Below are 16,963 nucleotides of genomic sequence, written 5' to 3'. Positions count from 1 at the left end.
ATGATATGATAACAACCAAGAGCCCTGTTAGTACATGCCAATAGTGGCATGTTGTGATGGTTAAGTTGTTACGTTGATATCCTTGCCATCAAGGTTCAAATCTAATGGGGATGAGGTCCCCCGTTTGTGGCCTCACTGGTTCATAACTCCAGGTCAAAGCATCTACCCCTCTTTTAAAAACAAAGAGCCCTGTTAATACATAGTAGCAATCAATTGAAATAAATGTGCCATAGAAAGTAGAGCCCACAGTGCAATGTACAGGATCGATTGATTTTTGTCAGGGAATCCAAAGTCCATGTTAAGTATGAAGTTGAAAGGTGCGCATGATTAATGAAAGCATAAAAGCAACTTATTGGCTTAAGCGCAAGTGTCAAGCAGATAGACCCTTGCACAGTGAGGCTGCAACTCAGAGGTGAGGGTCCCAGGTCTAGATGAGGTCGTTGCGAATAGTCAAACAGCTTCCAAGGTGAATACAGTGTCAGCTGTGTATATCAGATGAGCAAGTCGCAGTGAATACTAAACAGACCATGCTAATGGAAAACAGTTTACAGATAGTGTATAATCAAACAGCTTCTCTCATTTCTCTATGAAGCCTCTCAGTCTACACTGTTAGCCATTAGATAAGCAATAGCCTGTAGTAGGGGCTAGAAGTAGATTGCGTCAATGTAAAACTGTTCACAAATGGTGGGTGTATTTATGTATACAAGTGTTACAGAGGGACAGAGAGCACATATCCATTCATCATCAGTCCTTAAGAGGAGGATCCAAGATTTGAAAATGCAAAACATCTAAACATGCCATCATGATTAGACCCAACCCAAGACCCAGAAGATCGAAGCACTGTGCAGTTCATTCTGCAGATTTATGCAAGAGGCACTGTGAAAAATCAGGTTCTCAAATTTGGCCCCAAGATGAACTAAATGGGTGAAGAAGGAACAGAGACGTACATAGATGAATTCTTCAAGTGTGATATGTTTATCAAGGGTATATGGGCTTCAAGTTATCATGCAAATAATAGTAACAATTTACTTTCCTAAGCAGAAACAAAACCAAAAGATGTCGACAATAATTGAAACTGTACAATAAGAGCATTACTGGAATTTCAATACCAGCCTACTATCTATAATTTGTATGACTTACGACATGATGTGCTTCAGTAGGCCACAGATTTTTTATATTATTTGCTAAGCACCATTTGGCAGTTTAAACTTAGTTACCATACCAGATAGACTATGGGCTAATATCTTCCATGATCCGTTTTTATATCCCAAGCTCACGTATAGAAAAATCTTTTTACACTCATTTCACAGGATTTTAATGTAAACCAAAGAGTTCAAACCAGCACATAACACTAAGAAAGCTGATATTTTAAACCCATGATGAGATAGAATAAAAAGCTTTTACATTAAAGGTAATTCGCAACTTCCATTTAGATATTAGTAATCCAATCTAGATTTGAACTGTTTTCCAAATTTACTGTCAACCTGAAAGAAACAGTTCAAATTGGCATACAATATATCCTTTCGTGGAGTTCAATATTTTTACATGCACTTATCTTAGGGTGGCCACTAATAGAGAGCATCTGTCAAAATGAGGTACTGATTTCCCAAGAAGTCCACGGAAGAAAAGCTACAAGCCTGGCATTCTGGGAGACGCAAAAGATGATTCAAAAGCCTAACAAATTGTTTGCGAGAGCTGGCATTGTTTCATCCATCCAATCAAGAAAGGCATCCTTGGTCCAGTTGCAGGACAAATAAATACTATAAAGCAGCATCAGAGAGAAGCATGAATAAAATCGATATTGAAGAAAGCATCAATAGGTATACATTATGTACACTGCATACTGTGCATTCAAAGGTTGTGAACAGCCATCTTAGATCCCTTAGGCCTCCACTCTGTCCTTGCCTTCAGAATTTCAGACCCTTCAGCTTGCAGTCGAAGCAAATGAGCAAACTGCAGTACAGGTGAGGATTTGCATGTGTCGGGGGGCTCTTTTGCATGCGTAGATGATGCAGAACCCATACCATCACCAACCTGTGGACTAGCTAATGATTGAAGGATATGCGACGGCCCACATTCACGCCTATACTCCAAAATTATATTAGCAAGTTCATTGCCCTCCAGAACAGAGGTTGGCAGGCTCTGCAAATCAAATCCAGAAAAAGATCTGCTCAAGAACCACCACTATATATTTACAGTTTGAGTTGAGATTCCTTTAAAAAATATGGTGTGCAAATGAAATTATTTTTTTAAACCAATATCTATATAAGCAAAATAGGAAAAGTATTTGAGTTTGAAACATTAATTCAACAGAACTTATAAAGAAGCAAAAAGCGTTCAGTTCCCCAAATCAATTTATTGAACTAGTAAAAGAATCCAGTACACTTATTTTGCAAGGATATTTCAACAAATAGTTAGAACTATAGGCAATATGGAGAAATAATTCTAAAAAATATTCGGACACCCAACACAATACATTTTATGGTCAATTTTTCCAGGAATTGTTTCTTGCAATAAATACTAAAATTTACCTCCAAAATCCAGCCAATGTATTTCACATTATTGACATGTTGATTTACATCCAAGTCACTCCAACGAGGCTGTAAACACAACGTGAAAAATGTGTCAAGGATCTGGAGGGTGCACATTTTAATATTCACGAGTTCTTTGTGGAATCTTTAATAGATTAAGAAACTTTTTTAAGTTCTCAGAATAAGTACTTACGGTTAAATTTGAACAGATATACTGGGCAGTGTCATCATCAAGCTTGTGCAGCTTACGAGTATCTTCTGCCACAATAACTTGCCTGTCGGTGTAATAAGGCTCTATTTCATCTCTCACAGCATCTGGAATCTTAGACAATTTTCTAGTTTTTCTATTCATCATTACCCAAGTACTGCAAAAGAAGATCAAAAGAGGTTCAGAATGACCAATCACCACTCCAAAAAATAGTGTTCATGCTAACAAAAAGATCAGCCTGTGTTAGTTTCACCTGGTAGCTCGTGTAAGAACCTCATTCGTCTTTATATCACGAACAAGCCAGTCACGCCGCATACCATTTTTTCCCGATGCTCCCACCCACGTATCTATCTCTACAACATCACCCCTGTAAATGCAGATATTAGTCTTGAGAACGTAGCAACTGCAATTTGAGCCAAATTATGTACTGACCATGTATATGGATCCATCCATTCCAAAAGAACATTATGAGGTGTTGTATTTTACTTTAAATGTCAGAATCCAAAATAAGATATTGGGAAGTTACTGGCATCAAGTTGCTTTAGAATGGTGAGCAGAGAAGAACTAATATAAGAATTCTTGACAAACAACTAACCTAATTCATAAGACTTCCAATTTGACGGAGAAGTACTGCTGCAAGCTTGCTTAACTATAAAAGTAATAATACCTTTACTAACACCCTATGTCCTCTAGCAACATCTTTTTATGACTAAAATACTTGTTTGGAATTTTATTGTTAATCTTCGAAGTAATGCATGCCAAGATGTAAAACAAATTTGTGATGTCTTATACCCAAAACAAAGCAACCTTACGTTTTAAAGCATCAAACTCAAGTTTGATTAGCAAGCTACATGATTCAATATATCCCCACAAAGGAATTTAATTTTACAAAATTCCAATTCTCTATCCTGTAGTTATATAAAGAAAAAGTGTTCCATTTATCAAAATTCTGAACCATGGAAAATATTTAGTACAAAATTGCCTAAATAACACGCTCCAAGGAAAAAAACCATGGGCTCAGTGAATATTGCATATTCTCAAACATTTAATCAAAATTTGCAGACTTGAATGACAACCTACATGATTCAATATATCCCCCACAAAAAGATTTATTTTTACAACATTCCACTGCTCTATCCTGTAGTTATATAAAAAAAACTAAAAGTGTTCCATACCTCAGAACTCCAAACCATGGAGAATATTTTTCATACAAAATTATCTTAAACCACACGCACCAAGAAAAGAAAAAACATGGGCTGTCAGTGAATATTACATTTAATCAAAATTTGCAGACACAAGAAGTCAGACATAATTACCCTGTAGCTTCTAATGAAATAATATACAACTTTTCATTATTGCTTCATAAAAAATTTAAAATGTTGTATGGTGCATACAGAAATAAAATCTTCAGCACTAGATATATTTTTATATTGACTGTGGAAACTCCATTCACTTATGAATAGCAAAGCATATCAAGCTCAGATTATCCCCTGTTGATACAGAATACTTTTAAGGCATTACATGCACTGAAAACAATTTATATTATATTTTTCTAATGTTTAACTTCTTCAGAAAATTTCAAGTTTTTGAAACTTACAACAAGTGCATCAAAGATCTGCCAAAACAAATTTATTTAGATGAATAAGCCTACAAAATGCTCAAAAGGACTGTTTTATATCATTCAGAACGCTCATTTAAGAGTATCAACATTCATTTATAAGTATATGGCCTCAAGGCTTAAACCAAATTCAGCAACAGTCAAAATTCAATGCAACTGTTACTAAATTTTCAGATCATAGTAAGCAGACTCTGTACTAATAATAAGCCCTAAATGCAAAGTAGCTTGAAACAAAGACACTCAAGACAGCAGATCTGAGTACACCATCCACCAACACATATAGCTGAAAATACAAACAACAAATACTAGCATATCTTCACGCCCAGTACTGCTTCTGTCTTCCATTAAAAATAAAAAGAATTACACTGTACTACCTCAAAACTCAGATATATTATCTATTTGTTTGAGTAGGGGAGTTTAGGTCTCTTTAATAGCGTAAAGAGCTATAGGGATTACAATGAAAGATCCCCAACTACATGTCTGGACTAAAAAATAAACCTAAAAAGAAAAGCAACAAAAAAAATGAGTACCTTGTTCTAAACTAAGAACAGCAGCCAATTCAAAGAACTCAGAATACAAATTAAACTTATAAACTGTTATAGAGTACAGATAGTGGCCCCTGGCTACACTCACATATGTCAGGAAAGCAACCAAAAGTAAAGAACCTTTTCCTAATACAAGAACAACCAACTCAAAGAATTTACGTTCCAATCCAAAAATGACAACATTCATTTCATTTAAGAAAAAAGACCCGGGTCCAGGACTTGGTTCACAATCCAGTTCTCTGATTAGTGGATGCAGACAAAGCCCAATTGTGGACCCCAAATGTTACCCAGGTGAATCAGAGGCCCAAACTCTGTGCCCTGAGCAAGCCTTCTGTGGTGCTCAGTGTTTGTTTTACTTATATTTTTTCCTTTTAAATTGCTTTTCAGGCAGGCATATTTTTGTTCATCTTAATTTTGCTTTTCTGGTGTCAATGAGAGGACAATTCTGGTATGCAAGAGCTACATCTGAACAGCATAAACTTCGAATAAAACTGGGTCTTGTCACAGAGGGATCCCATATTGATTCTGTAGCATAATCAACCTAAAAATTGAAAAATAGTTGTTCAAAAATGGTATCTAGATTCATCCAAACTCTCATACAAACAGCACCAACCACAATGCTGTACTCATATCATTAACAAGTAAGATTGATATCAACTCGTCCTCTACACTAGCAAAGAGACTCGGGTGTCAATTGACCCTACACATTAGCAAGACGGTTGAGGCATCAATCCGACCACTCACATCAAAAAGCATGAATCACAATGCTATATTCCCATCATTAGCAAGATAATTTATCTCAATTGGCACTCAAAATTAGCAAAGAGATTGGGTCTCAAATGGCACTAACATTAGCAAGGCTGTTGAGGCATCAACCAAATCCTACCATAAACATATTTGGATGTCATATGTAAGCGCACAACTATGAACAGCAAGGCTGGTATGTTGTTGGATAACAATCTAGCACAAATGCATTAAAGGATGCAAGATGGAACACGCTTCCCATGTTTTGGCTTTTTAGCTTTTAAATTAAATTTTAATATTAGACAACAAGTATCAGGTTTGATAAATTGGCATCAAAGAAGTGTTTTATGTAGTATAACACCAAAACTGGGATATGTCACGATGGCGAGATGCCGGACAAGTTTCTGAGACACGGAGAAAATGGGCCTCATTTTCAGGACAGCGGAGGGATGGTGACAAGGGCACGGCGGGGTAGGGAGAGGTGTTGTATAGTATACATATAGAACTTGAACATAGCAAAATTGCAACATGAACTAGAACCATTGAACATTCAACATAGTAACATATTTCATACCCAATAGTAACATTCAACAATCAAAATTCAAACAGAAATTCAAGTACCCATCCCAGCGGCAGCATGGTTGCAGAATGGCAGAGGTTGGGGTACTCAAGTACCCAGTGCAGGGACATCTTGGTGACGAGTACTTCGAGGTTTGAGAGGGCTGTGCGAGTCCCCATGTTACACTGGTTTTATGTGTTAATTACACGATATATGTGTGCCATGTCGTTATCTGAACTTAATGCCTGTTTCTGGGCTAAAATCACGATTTCCATATGTTTCTGCACAGACATACACAGAACAGACCTGACCCCCAAGAAAAAATTGTCATACCAGCATCTTAGACCCCAACAAAACCATTAAGTTGGAAAAACGAGAAACACAAACACAGAAGAAAAATGCACTGAGAATTAAAGTAGGAAAAGATAAAAAGCTGAGTGCTGCTCTGAATCTGTCGAAAGTACCCTGCTGAAGAAGGACAACTGCCAACACTACTGCCTCACACTGATGTTGCTTTTGACCATGACTTCAACCCACCTGCCCATACACCGAGGTTGTTGTTGGGCACACTTCATTGCTGAGGGGAAACTGTCAACTGCTGCACTGCTGAAGAAAGCAAAGTTGAAAACCTGTACAACCTGTATTGAACTCTAATAACAGGAGCTACAATATCACTTGATTTCTCACTGATTTTTCCTTCAATCCAGGATTACACAATTTCATGCAAACAAAATCATTAATAAAGATTGTCTTGAAGACGTTCAAACATTGAAACAACATAAAAATTCTTAACATGCTGCCCTCTAAGATTATCTCGAAAATGTTCAAACATGAGAAACAACATAAAAAATTTAAAGCACCTAGGCATGACAAATTCTGCCCCAAAAAAGCCTAAGCAATTACAGTAAACAGGCTGTCAGCTTGCAAACTAATAAATGAGAGCCCAGAAAACATACAGATTTACTAGATGGGATGAGTTTTAAAATCATTTGAGAAACCATAACGGTTATGATGCAGAAAGGACAGAGAAAAAGGGAACTAAATGAGCAGAATTAGAGAAAAATTATTCAGACTATCCTCTTATGCTTCTTCAGCTCTCAACCCAAGCAAGTGAAAATACCTTTTACTCTGGCAACATTGTGCCATTGGCATGTAACTTGTAAGTGTAGTGTTACAGTGAAAAACTGCAGAGCATACCCCAAAAAATAACTACGACAAAAAGGTTTATAAAACTAAAGTATTATTGCTTTAGAACCTTGGATACTGATTAGGGTTTCCTGCCCGCCGAGGCATTAGCGGCTGCGATCGGAGGTAGATTCGGGAACGGAAGTGATTGGATGCTAGCTGGAAGTGACTTCTGACCAGCTTCCACACGCATCCAGACACCTCTGGCGGTCTTTGCGGGCCCAGACAGCAGAAAGCCTGTTTTTTTTTTTTTTTTTTTCCATTTAAAGCACTTTATTAGCACATGGGTAAATAAATTTTTCAACTTTTTTTTGCTCCTAAACCCTAAAACAGTCCTAAAAGAGATGATGAGGATTTTTTTGCGAATCCATATGATTCAGATTTGGATTGATGTACATTGAATGATGAACTATATTTTGACTTTGTAATTGTGATGATTTGTTGATGTGCAATCGAATTGTGAACATAAACATACATGATATGGTTTATAATCTTCTTGAATATTTCAATTTCAATGTTGTGTTGGTGAAGTTATAAATATCATACTATCAAATGTTTTAATATTGTATATTTCTTTAAATATATAGTAAATAGTATACACACACACACATACACATCCCAAAACAAAATTCCACACACCTGCTTCCTGCATCCACATCTGGATCAGCATCCGAATCGGTAACAAAGTTTAGAACATTTTAAACTCATTGAAATCATCAATCCTTTAGCTTCAAACAAACAGAGGCTAAGTTATTAGGTCTTAAGTCATGGTGATAGTAAGCTAAAGGCAGTCATCAATATTCTTTTGTAAACTAGTTCAGTTAAAGTGTCAGGCAGTCATCAATATTCTTTTGTAAACTGGTTCAGATAAAGTGTCACAAAGCCAAAGCTTTGCAACTCAATCGATTGAGCACAATTGCTGAGGATGTTGGTATTATGGTATGTGATAACAAAGCAATCAACCAAGGCGCAAATCCCTGCATGCAAATTCAGGTAAGGATCAACATTTAGTTGAAGTTGACGGATGGTGACTACTTATTGTAAGGACGACTTTTGATTTAGGTGTATGCTTACACAGATTGTTTTAGTCCACTGTGTAAATGCAGAGATGTCAGCATCTAAGTCATTTGACCGTTTCCATCAAAAAACAATGAAAAGAAAAATGTGATGTGAAATCAAGCAAGTCTGAGCAACCTTGTATACAGAATCACATAATTCTCATCAAAAGTACATCTAAAACACATGTTCAAACTTGAATAGTAAAAATGCCTATTTAACACAATAATGCACACGATGTTTCCCATGAGTGGATAGACAACTGCAATTAGCATGGTGGCATCAAGCAAACTTAGAAAGGGGAACCTACAATAGGTCAACTCATCAGAGAAACTATTTGAATGCTTGAGTAGTCAACACTATATACTCCTAAAGTCAATGAAAAAGGTCACAACTGCTTAAAAGTAGAGGATAGTTTTATTCTCTCATACACGTTCAACCTGGTTACAGCTATCTTTTATTTGAAGCTTGTATTGTTCTATGCGATAAGTCTGTGCTGGTTGAAACTTGAAGAGAGTTTTCCTTTTAGGGGGATTAACCAAATTTAATACCTCTTGAACATTAATACCATGTAGTTATAATTACATCAATGCTAATTGGCTTTACCAAGAATTGGCTTCTACAACAATTTAATAAAACTTAGCCGAAAAAAATACCTGGAGGGATCACTTTCCACTTGAATTTGCATGCAAGTAACAACCCACATAAGATTTCTTCGGTTAAGTTATTAGGCCTGAAGTCATGGTGATAGTACGCTAAAGGTGGTTATCAATATTCTTTTGTAAATTGGTTCAGTTAAAGTATAACAAAGCCAAAGGGTTGCAACTCAATTGATTGAGCACAATTGGTAAGGATGCTGGTATGTGATAACAAAGCCATCATCCAAGGTGCAAACCCCTGCACGCACATTCAGGTAAAGATCAACATTTGGTTTGTGTTGACAGAAGGTGACTGCTTAAACTAGGACAACTTTGATTTAGATGTATGCTTACACAGATCGCTTTGGTCCACCATGTAAATACAGAGATACCAGCATCTAAGTCATCTGGCTGTTTCCATCAAAAAACAAGGAAAAGAAAAATGTGACATGAAAACACACAAATCTGTGCAACCTTGTATCCAGGATCACATAATTTTTATCAAAAAAATGAAAAGTGACAAACACCTATTTAACACAATATTTCCTATGAGTGCTTAGGAAATTGCATTTAGCTGGGTGGTATCAAGCAAAATTAGGAAGGAGAATCAGCAATAGGTCAAATCATCAGAGAAACCATTTGAACACTTGAGTAATCAACACTGTAGACTCGTAAAGTCAACAAAAGGAGGTCAAAACTGCTTAAAATTAGAGGCTAGTTTTGATCTTTGATAGATGTTCAACCTGGTTACAGCTACCATTTATTTGAGGCTAGTATTGTTCTGTGCAAGAAGTTTGTGCTGGTGGAAACTTGAAGAGAGTTTTTCTTTTAGGGAGATTAACCAAATTTTATACCTTTCAAAAAATAATACCATTTAAGTATATTTATGTCAATGCTAATTGGCTTTTCTAAGAATTGGCTTGTACAACAATTTAATAACTCAGCAAAAAAGAATACCAGGAGGGATAACTTTCCACTTGAATTTGCATGCGAGCAACAACCCAGATTTCTCTAGCTAAGTTATTAGACCTTAAGTCATAGTGGTAGTGAGCTAAAGGTGGTCATCAATGATCTTTTATAAATTGGTTCAGTTAGCGTAACAAAGCCCAAGGGTTGCAACCAAGGTTGCATGAGTACTCGTACCCACACCCCTAGGATGCGTCCACATACCCAAGTACACATACCGGGTACTCAGAGGAGAGCATCATAGGTAAGGACCTTAATTAAAATTTCTGAATTTTGTTACAGTTTTGTGTTTGCATATCACCTTCTTTTTCATCAAGTTTAATTCAACACATAATCAGGTTTAATCTTTGATATAATACTGATTAACAATAAACTTTATCACTATTCAAGTCAGAAGCTTATCAGTTGCAATATGTCATTGTTATATGATTCATGATATTTTTGTTCATGTTTAAAGTCCGTCTTTTCTGTTATGCATCTAAAATTTAGCCTATATTATTATTACAAACATATTGCAAGTCTGAAACTGAAAAGAATACATTACATCTGCAAACATTATCAACATTCTTGTTTTGAAAAGTCAATTGCTATGACTCATTTTTTTCAGATCTTAAATAAATATTAAATTCTATTAAAAAAAAATGATGTACCCAAGTACCCCCGTCCCCCATTTTGAAAAATAGCCACACCCATAACCAAAGTGCCCAAGTACCCCCGTCCACATGCAACCTTGGTTGCAACTCAATTGATTGAGCACAATTGATGAGAATGCTGGTATGCGATAACAAAGCCATCAGCCAAGGTGCAAACCCCTGCACGCACATCAGGTAAGGATCAACATTTGGTTGAGGTCGACCGATGGTGACTGCTTAACCTAAGGAGAATTTCTGATTTAGATGTATGCATACACAGATTGCTTTAGACCACTATATAATTGCAGAGATGCCAGCATCTATGTCATCTGACTGTTTCCATCAAAAAACAAGGAAAAGAAAAGTGTGACATGAAATCAAAGAAGTCTGAGCAAACTTGTATCCAGGACCACATAATTCTCATCAAAAGCACGTCTACAGCATGTTCAAACTTGAAAAGCAACAAGAGCTATTTAACACAATAATGCACACAATGTTTCCCATGACGGGAGAGGCAATTGAATTTAGCAGGGTTGCATCATGTAAAATTAGAAAGGAGAACCTGCAATAGGTCAAATCATCAGAGAAACCATTCGAATGCTTGAGCAGTGAACATTTTAGACTCATGAAGCCAACGAAAGAAGGTCACAACTGGTCAAAATTAGGGGCTAGTTTTGTTCTTTAATAGATGTTTAACCAGGTCACAGCCACCCTTCATTTGAGGCTAGTAAGTATTGTTCTATGCGAGAAGTTTATGTTGGTGGAAACTTGAAGAGAGTTTTCCTTATATGGGGTTTAACCAAATTTTCTACCTTTCAAACATTAATACCACATAGTTATATTTATGTCAATGCTAACTGGATTTACCAAGAATTATTGCCTTGTACAACAGTGGAATAAGCAGGAAAGAATACCAGGAGGGATAGCTTTCCACTTGAATTTGCATGCGAGCAACAACCCACATAAGATTTCTTCGGCTCATCTCAAGGGTAGCGCCAAACCCATCCCCTGCCAGCCCAGAAAGCCAAACATGATTCAGCGCTGTTTCCTGCATAGCAGAGGCAAATGGTCTACATAACTTGAGTATTCAAATCAGAGTACCAGAAATCCAATTGTCATCAAATCTTTGAGAACTCGTACTAAAAAGGATTCAGAACTAGTTTCAACTCCTCTAAATACACCATCAAAACCTTAAAATATTAATCCTTTAAGGTCAACCATAAAACTTATCTTATTCCATTGTGAAGTACACTCGGTTACAAAGTCAGCACTTACTTGAAGATGGTTCATCAAAGTTTCAATAGAGGCCGTTTTATCTGCACCGACCTCATATGACCTTATTGCAAAATTCTGCCTAAAAACAAAACTATCTTCCACAAACCTCCCGAGCCTAAAAACATCACCGAACATGTCCGGTTTCCTCGGCTTCCAATCAAAATCTGTCCACTGTTTTTCAGCTGCCAATATTATGGTAGCAATAGCTGCAAGGAGGACACTCCAATCTGGGAGCATATTGATCCTGCTTTTAGCAGGGCTTTCTTCTTCTACAAAATCCTTCAACCCGACATTATTCTTCATGTTTAAGCTATCTAGGGCAGTACCATTGACTTTGGTGCCATTGATCTTCACACCTGAATGAGCGTTTCCATTAACTTGAACACCCTTGCAGGCGGACGATGATTTCTTCGACTTGACACCAACACTATCCGGAGCACCCACCTTCACTGCTGCATTCCCTGCAGAAGAAGAGATCTTGTTCTGTGTGGCGCAATGAGGACTTGCCGAAGACATCATCATTGCTGCTGTAGCAACAACCATTTTGGTTCCTTCACAGATCACTGCATGAACCCCAAGACAAAAAAATTAGGGCGTTTTTCTTAATCGAAAACACTTTAGACATTTCTACACCCAACGGATCAGGGTAGAAGAATACTGATTTGCCATGTGGGTGATTTATGGCATATATACAAACATCATAGGATACGACCCCATCAAACAAACATTGCACAAGTAGAAAGCAAGATTACGATGGCCTTCATTAGCAAATCCATGTAAGAAAGGAAAAGAAAAACGAAAAACAACATAAACAAACGGTGATAAAAAGCACATACAGATTATAGGTGTCTGAGAATTCACAAGAAATCATTGTCCATAGCATTACCCATACCATACAACATAGATAAAAAGCCCTACCTTAGAAGAAGGATCCAGATCCGTTTTGAACATGCAGCTTTAAACCCTCAAATCAGACTTTGATGGAGCCCATTACTCCCTGCCAGCAATAAATTCAAAAACTATATCAGAGCCTCCAAACAGTACGTGAAGGAACACCTACTTGGGAAAAAACACCGAATCAAGCTACACCCATATGGAAGGCTATTGCCCTAACAAGCCTAATCCAAAGCTCAACCGTAGTAACATTGTGTGTAAATCCCACACCCCATGAAAAAAAACCAATATAAGAAATAGCACTGGCTTGACAGAGAATGCAAAAGTTTACCTTGATTAGGTTGACAAACTTCGAATAGAGCAAGAAATAGCCTGACTGTGCAGAGTAGAATATACTAGACAAACCTTCCCAGCTTAGACCGATCTGGCATACCACATTCTATTGGAATAATATAATTAAGGAAAGAAAGTAGATTTTCTGAAACCCTATTAAAGTTGCCAGCATCATAGCATTCTCATTACAACACACAATCCAAGTCCACACGCCATTTCTAATCCAAGTAGAAGAAAGTGCACAATTACTTATCATGTACAATACACGGTCCAAGTAGCCCTTCAATGAGGCCTTATAAAACCGCCCGAGGTAGGCAATCCAGGGTTGACAACAACATCTAAAGGAGGGAAAATATTGAAATTAGGAGACTGGCAATTGAATGTTCACAAGAAACCCAACAAAACAGTCATTGAAGTTAACTTCCTGTTAGGTGTTTTTTGTCATTTCAGATCCTCGTTCACACAGCGGTCCCAAGATTAATCCTGAATTTGATAACTATGGTCTTCTGAAGTCTTCGTGATGGTAGAGAAAATTGCCCGAATATAGGAATCTATGTCTTTCAAACATTAGTTGCATGCAATTGTGTTGTTGGAAAGTGTTATGGAGCAACTCCTTTCATCCACCCAATTCATTTCATTCATGGATTTGATCATGACCTTGCCAAAAGGTGGTTCCAATATAAGGCCTCCCCAATATAACAGACCTCCTACTTTTGTTCACTATTAATTGCTCCCAACGAACACCCACTATAATTCACTAACCTTGTTGGAGGAACTAAATCACATGAAGTGTCTTTATCTCAAGTCTTGTCTTTACCTTTCCAAAGAAGTATCAAAACATTTCAAAGTTGGAAAATTGGAGTGGTGGACTCTTTTTTCTAATCTTATTGTAATTTAGACTAAATCAATTTTCTACCCAATCATCAATATTTAGTTGAAGAGGCTTTATGGCTTCACTTGCTATGGTTTCACAGTTTTCATAGGGTTTTTTTTTCAATTAATGCCACCTCCTTCTCAACCTCCTTATTGGTGAGTATTTATTATACCAACATAAGTAGCTCTAACCTATCTAGGCATCCATTTTTAAAACTAGAGATCCCTACTTTCTAGTGAGACGAATAAAGGAGGGTTAAAAAAATAAAATTGTAATTGTTAGTCCTTGACCACCGGTGGTCCCTTTCCATTAATTTTTTTGGAGATCTTTTTTGCTCAAATTAAAGTTTTGAACGAAATATTTTTAAATTCATTTTCATAATACAAATATCTAATTTATCATTGGATCGTGACTATTTTCCTCGAGAAAAATTGTAGTTTTTGGAATCAAATAATACACACGAAAAAGGATGTATTAAATGTTTGAAAAGATATCCATCTGTATCTACCCATTGGTTACGCTAATCAATAAACAATCTCTGTTTGGTATATTATATTTGTAAATTGGTGGAGGTTAAATATTCGTGAAGTGGCGTCCACAGAGATATTTACGTTAGGGGACCTTTTACAAAGCTGCACCTCCCTTCCAAAGACCTTATCCATGTTGGATTGTATTTCATTCCTATTTGTACATATGCAGGTAGATATTTGTTATGATTTAATTTAATTCTAATTTTATTTCTATTAGGTTTTAGATATTTATATTATTATTTTCTTTAAAAAAATTTGAGACTTACATATTTGATTTCTTGTTGTAATAAATAGAAGGTGAGATTAACTTAGGGTAATTTTTAAAAGTGGAGAATGTTTTCTAAATTTTTGGATTATGAGTTTTACATTTAACTTTTTTTATTTTTATTTTATTAATTATTAATAATTAATTTATCACACATTTTATGTAGATGTTTTTATAATGTGTTATTTGAAGTTGTTCGATTGTACATTTGAGTTGATCATTTGTATGCTTGAGATTGATGAAACTTTTATATTCTAAACCAAATCATAAGTTAAAATTGTATAAAGATGTAATAGCAAAAACATCATAACAAAAAATATTGAATATTTGACAAGATAGGAAAAAAGAAAACATGCTAAAATTCACAAGTAAATTTGTCCCTTTCATATGTCATCTGTTTAACATGGTCATTTTTAAAATGGAAAAATACAATCATTACATAACATAATTGAACTTTATATGCAACATTTAATAATGTAATTATAACAATCTTTTTATTTCTTGTTACATACATGCATTACATTAAAGTATCATGTTTACAAGTAGGAGATATTTACCACAGAAAGTCAAATTATGATATTGTTATCAAGAATTAACTGTGTAGTTTCTGAGTCAAACTCATTGACCCATCTTTCATGAGTAGTGGTTCATACGAACTCGTCTCTCATGAGAATAAATGGAGCACTTTACACTCATTGGATCTAAGTGCTGCTCACAAAGATGAAGCACTAGGACTTCCCAGGAGATCACTACTCTAGTTTAAGCGTGCTTAATTACTCCAATTTTCCTCATGACAGACAGATTCGTATGAACTACTACTCATGAAAGATGGTTCAATGAGTTTGACTCAAAAACTACAATGTTGAATCCTGATAGCAATTTCACAACATGTTTAAACTAAATAAATAGCCATACAATTATTCATTTTCCAATGAATGTTGCTAAGTTGTAAAAGATTTTGTTTTGAAACGTTATTATTGTTTCATTAATATATAAAATTAATAATCAATTTTAAACATAATTAAATAAATTATTATGTCAATTTTAAAAATTAAAATAGTTGTAAAATTAAATCTATACTACTAAATATTATTTGTGAAACATATTTTAAAGTAACATGTAAAATTAATAAGGATTTTAAAAAAAAGGTTAATAATCAATTTTAAATATAATTAGTTCTTATGTTAATTTGAAAATTGTAAAACAAAATCTCTAATATTAAAAATAAAATAACCAACAAAATTTAAAAGAATACAAAACTATAAATTCTTAAATCTATTAAGTTAAATACATCTTTTACATTCTTTAAAATATTTTAATGTTCATATAAGTACAATTTTCAATTTTCTATAGTTAATAAATTTATTATTTAAAATTAGCTTTTTACTCTTGAATTGGTATCCTATAATTAAACTTGTACTGATAAGCTATATTTGAAATTTAATTATTATTATTTTTACAAATTTATGATTTATGTCATAGATCATTAACCTTCATTTTTTTACAATTCCGTCATGACAGTCTAGTCGTGTTGAGCTTATAAGTCCTCATATTAACCCCTCTCATTATTCTCCTCTCTTCCTAAGGCAGGGACTCTAGCTCCACTAGAGCTCTTGTTGCTTATGATTTTGAAACTAAATAAATTTTTGTATGGGGATTTGAAGTAGATTTTTTTTTTTTTTATTGACTAATGTTGATACAATAAAAAAATAGCAATCCAAGAGGAATTGCAAAGAAGGAAAGAGAGTATTTTTAGGGGATTTGAAGGATATTTTAGCTATAGGATATATGTGGGAGGTAAAAATTATTTTGTGATATTGCTATTACTATTGAACTATGTAGTTTTTAAGTTAAACTTATTGTCGCATGCTTCGAGGGTAAGGGATAGTAGTTCTCACGAATTATGGTTAAACATGTTCAAGTTGGAGTAGTATTGGGATGGGTGACCTCTCGAAAAGTTGTGGTGCTTCACCTCTATGAGCATCACCTAGATTCAATGAGTTCTAAGTGTTCCATTATTCTCATGAGAGATGGGTTTGTGGGAGTTGCTACTGATGAAACATGGATCAATGAATTTGACTCAAAAACTACACAACTGAATCCTGATAGC

At 35.4% G+C, this 16,963-nt stretch overlaps 1 protein-coding gene across 1 annotated transcript; it reads right to left on the bottom strand.

Moving 5' to 3' along the window:
- Positions 1 to 1,380: 1,380 nt before the first annotated feature.
- On the bottom strand, positions 1,381 to 13,449 carry FATB (fatty acyl-ACP thioesterases B). Its single transcript, XM_089798545.1, has 8 exons — positions 13,183 to 13,449; positions 12,876 to 12,954; positions 11,958 to 12,520; positions 11,597 to 11,730; positions 2,993 to 3,106; positions 2,725 to 2,896; positions 2,532 to 2,600; positions 1,381 to 2,142 (listed from the first exon to the last, which is right to left on the bottom strand). The coding sequence occupies exons 3-8, from the start codon at positions 12,498 to 12,500 to the stop codon at positions 1,852 to 1,854; spliced, it is 1,323 nt and encodes a 440-aa protein (XP_089654671.1). The 5' UTR covers positions 12,501 to 12,520; positions 12,876 to 12,954; positions 13,183 to 13,449; the 3' UTR covers positions 1,381 to 1,851.
- Positions 13,450 to 16,963: the final 3,514 nt, after the last annotated feature.

The sequence above is a fragment of the Cupressus sempervirens genome, chromosome 8, assembly GCF_028749045.1.
Source record: "Cupressus sempervirens isolate cs-2001-9-10 chromosome 8, ASM2874904v1, whole genome shotgun sequence".
Lineage (NCBI taxonomy): Eukaryota > Viridiplantae > Streptophyta > Pinopsida > Cupressales > Cupressaceae > Cupressus > Cupressus sempervirens.
The sequence above is the reverse complement of the archived record's forward strand: the minus strand, read 5'-3'. Positions and strand labels throughout refer to the sequence as shown.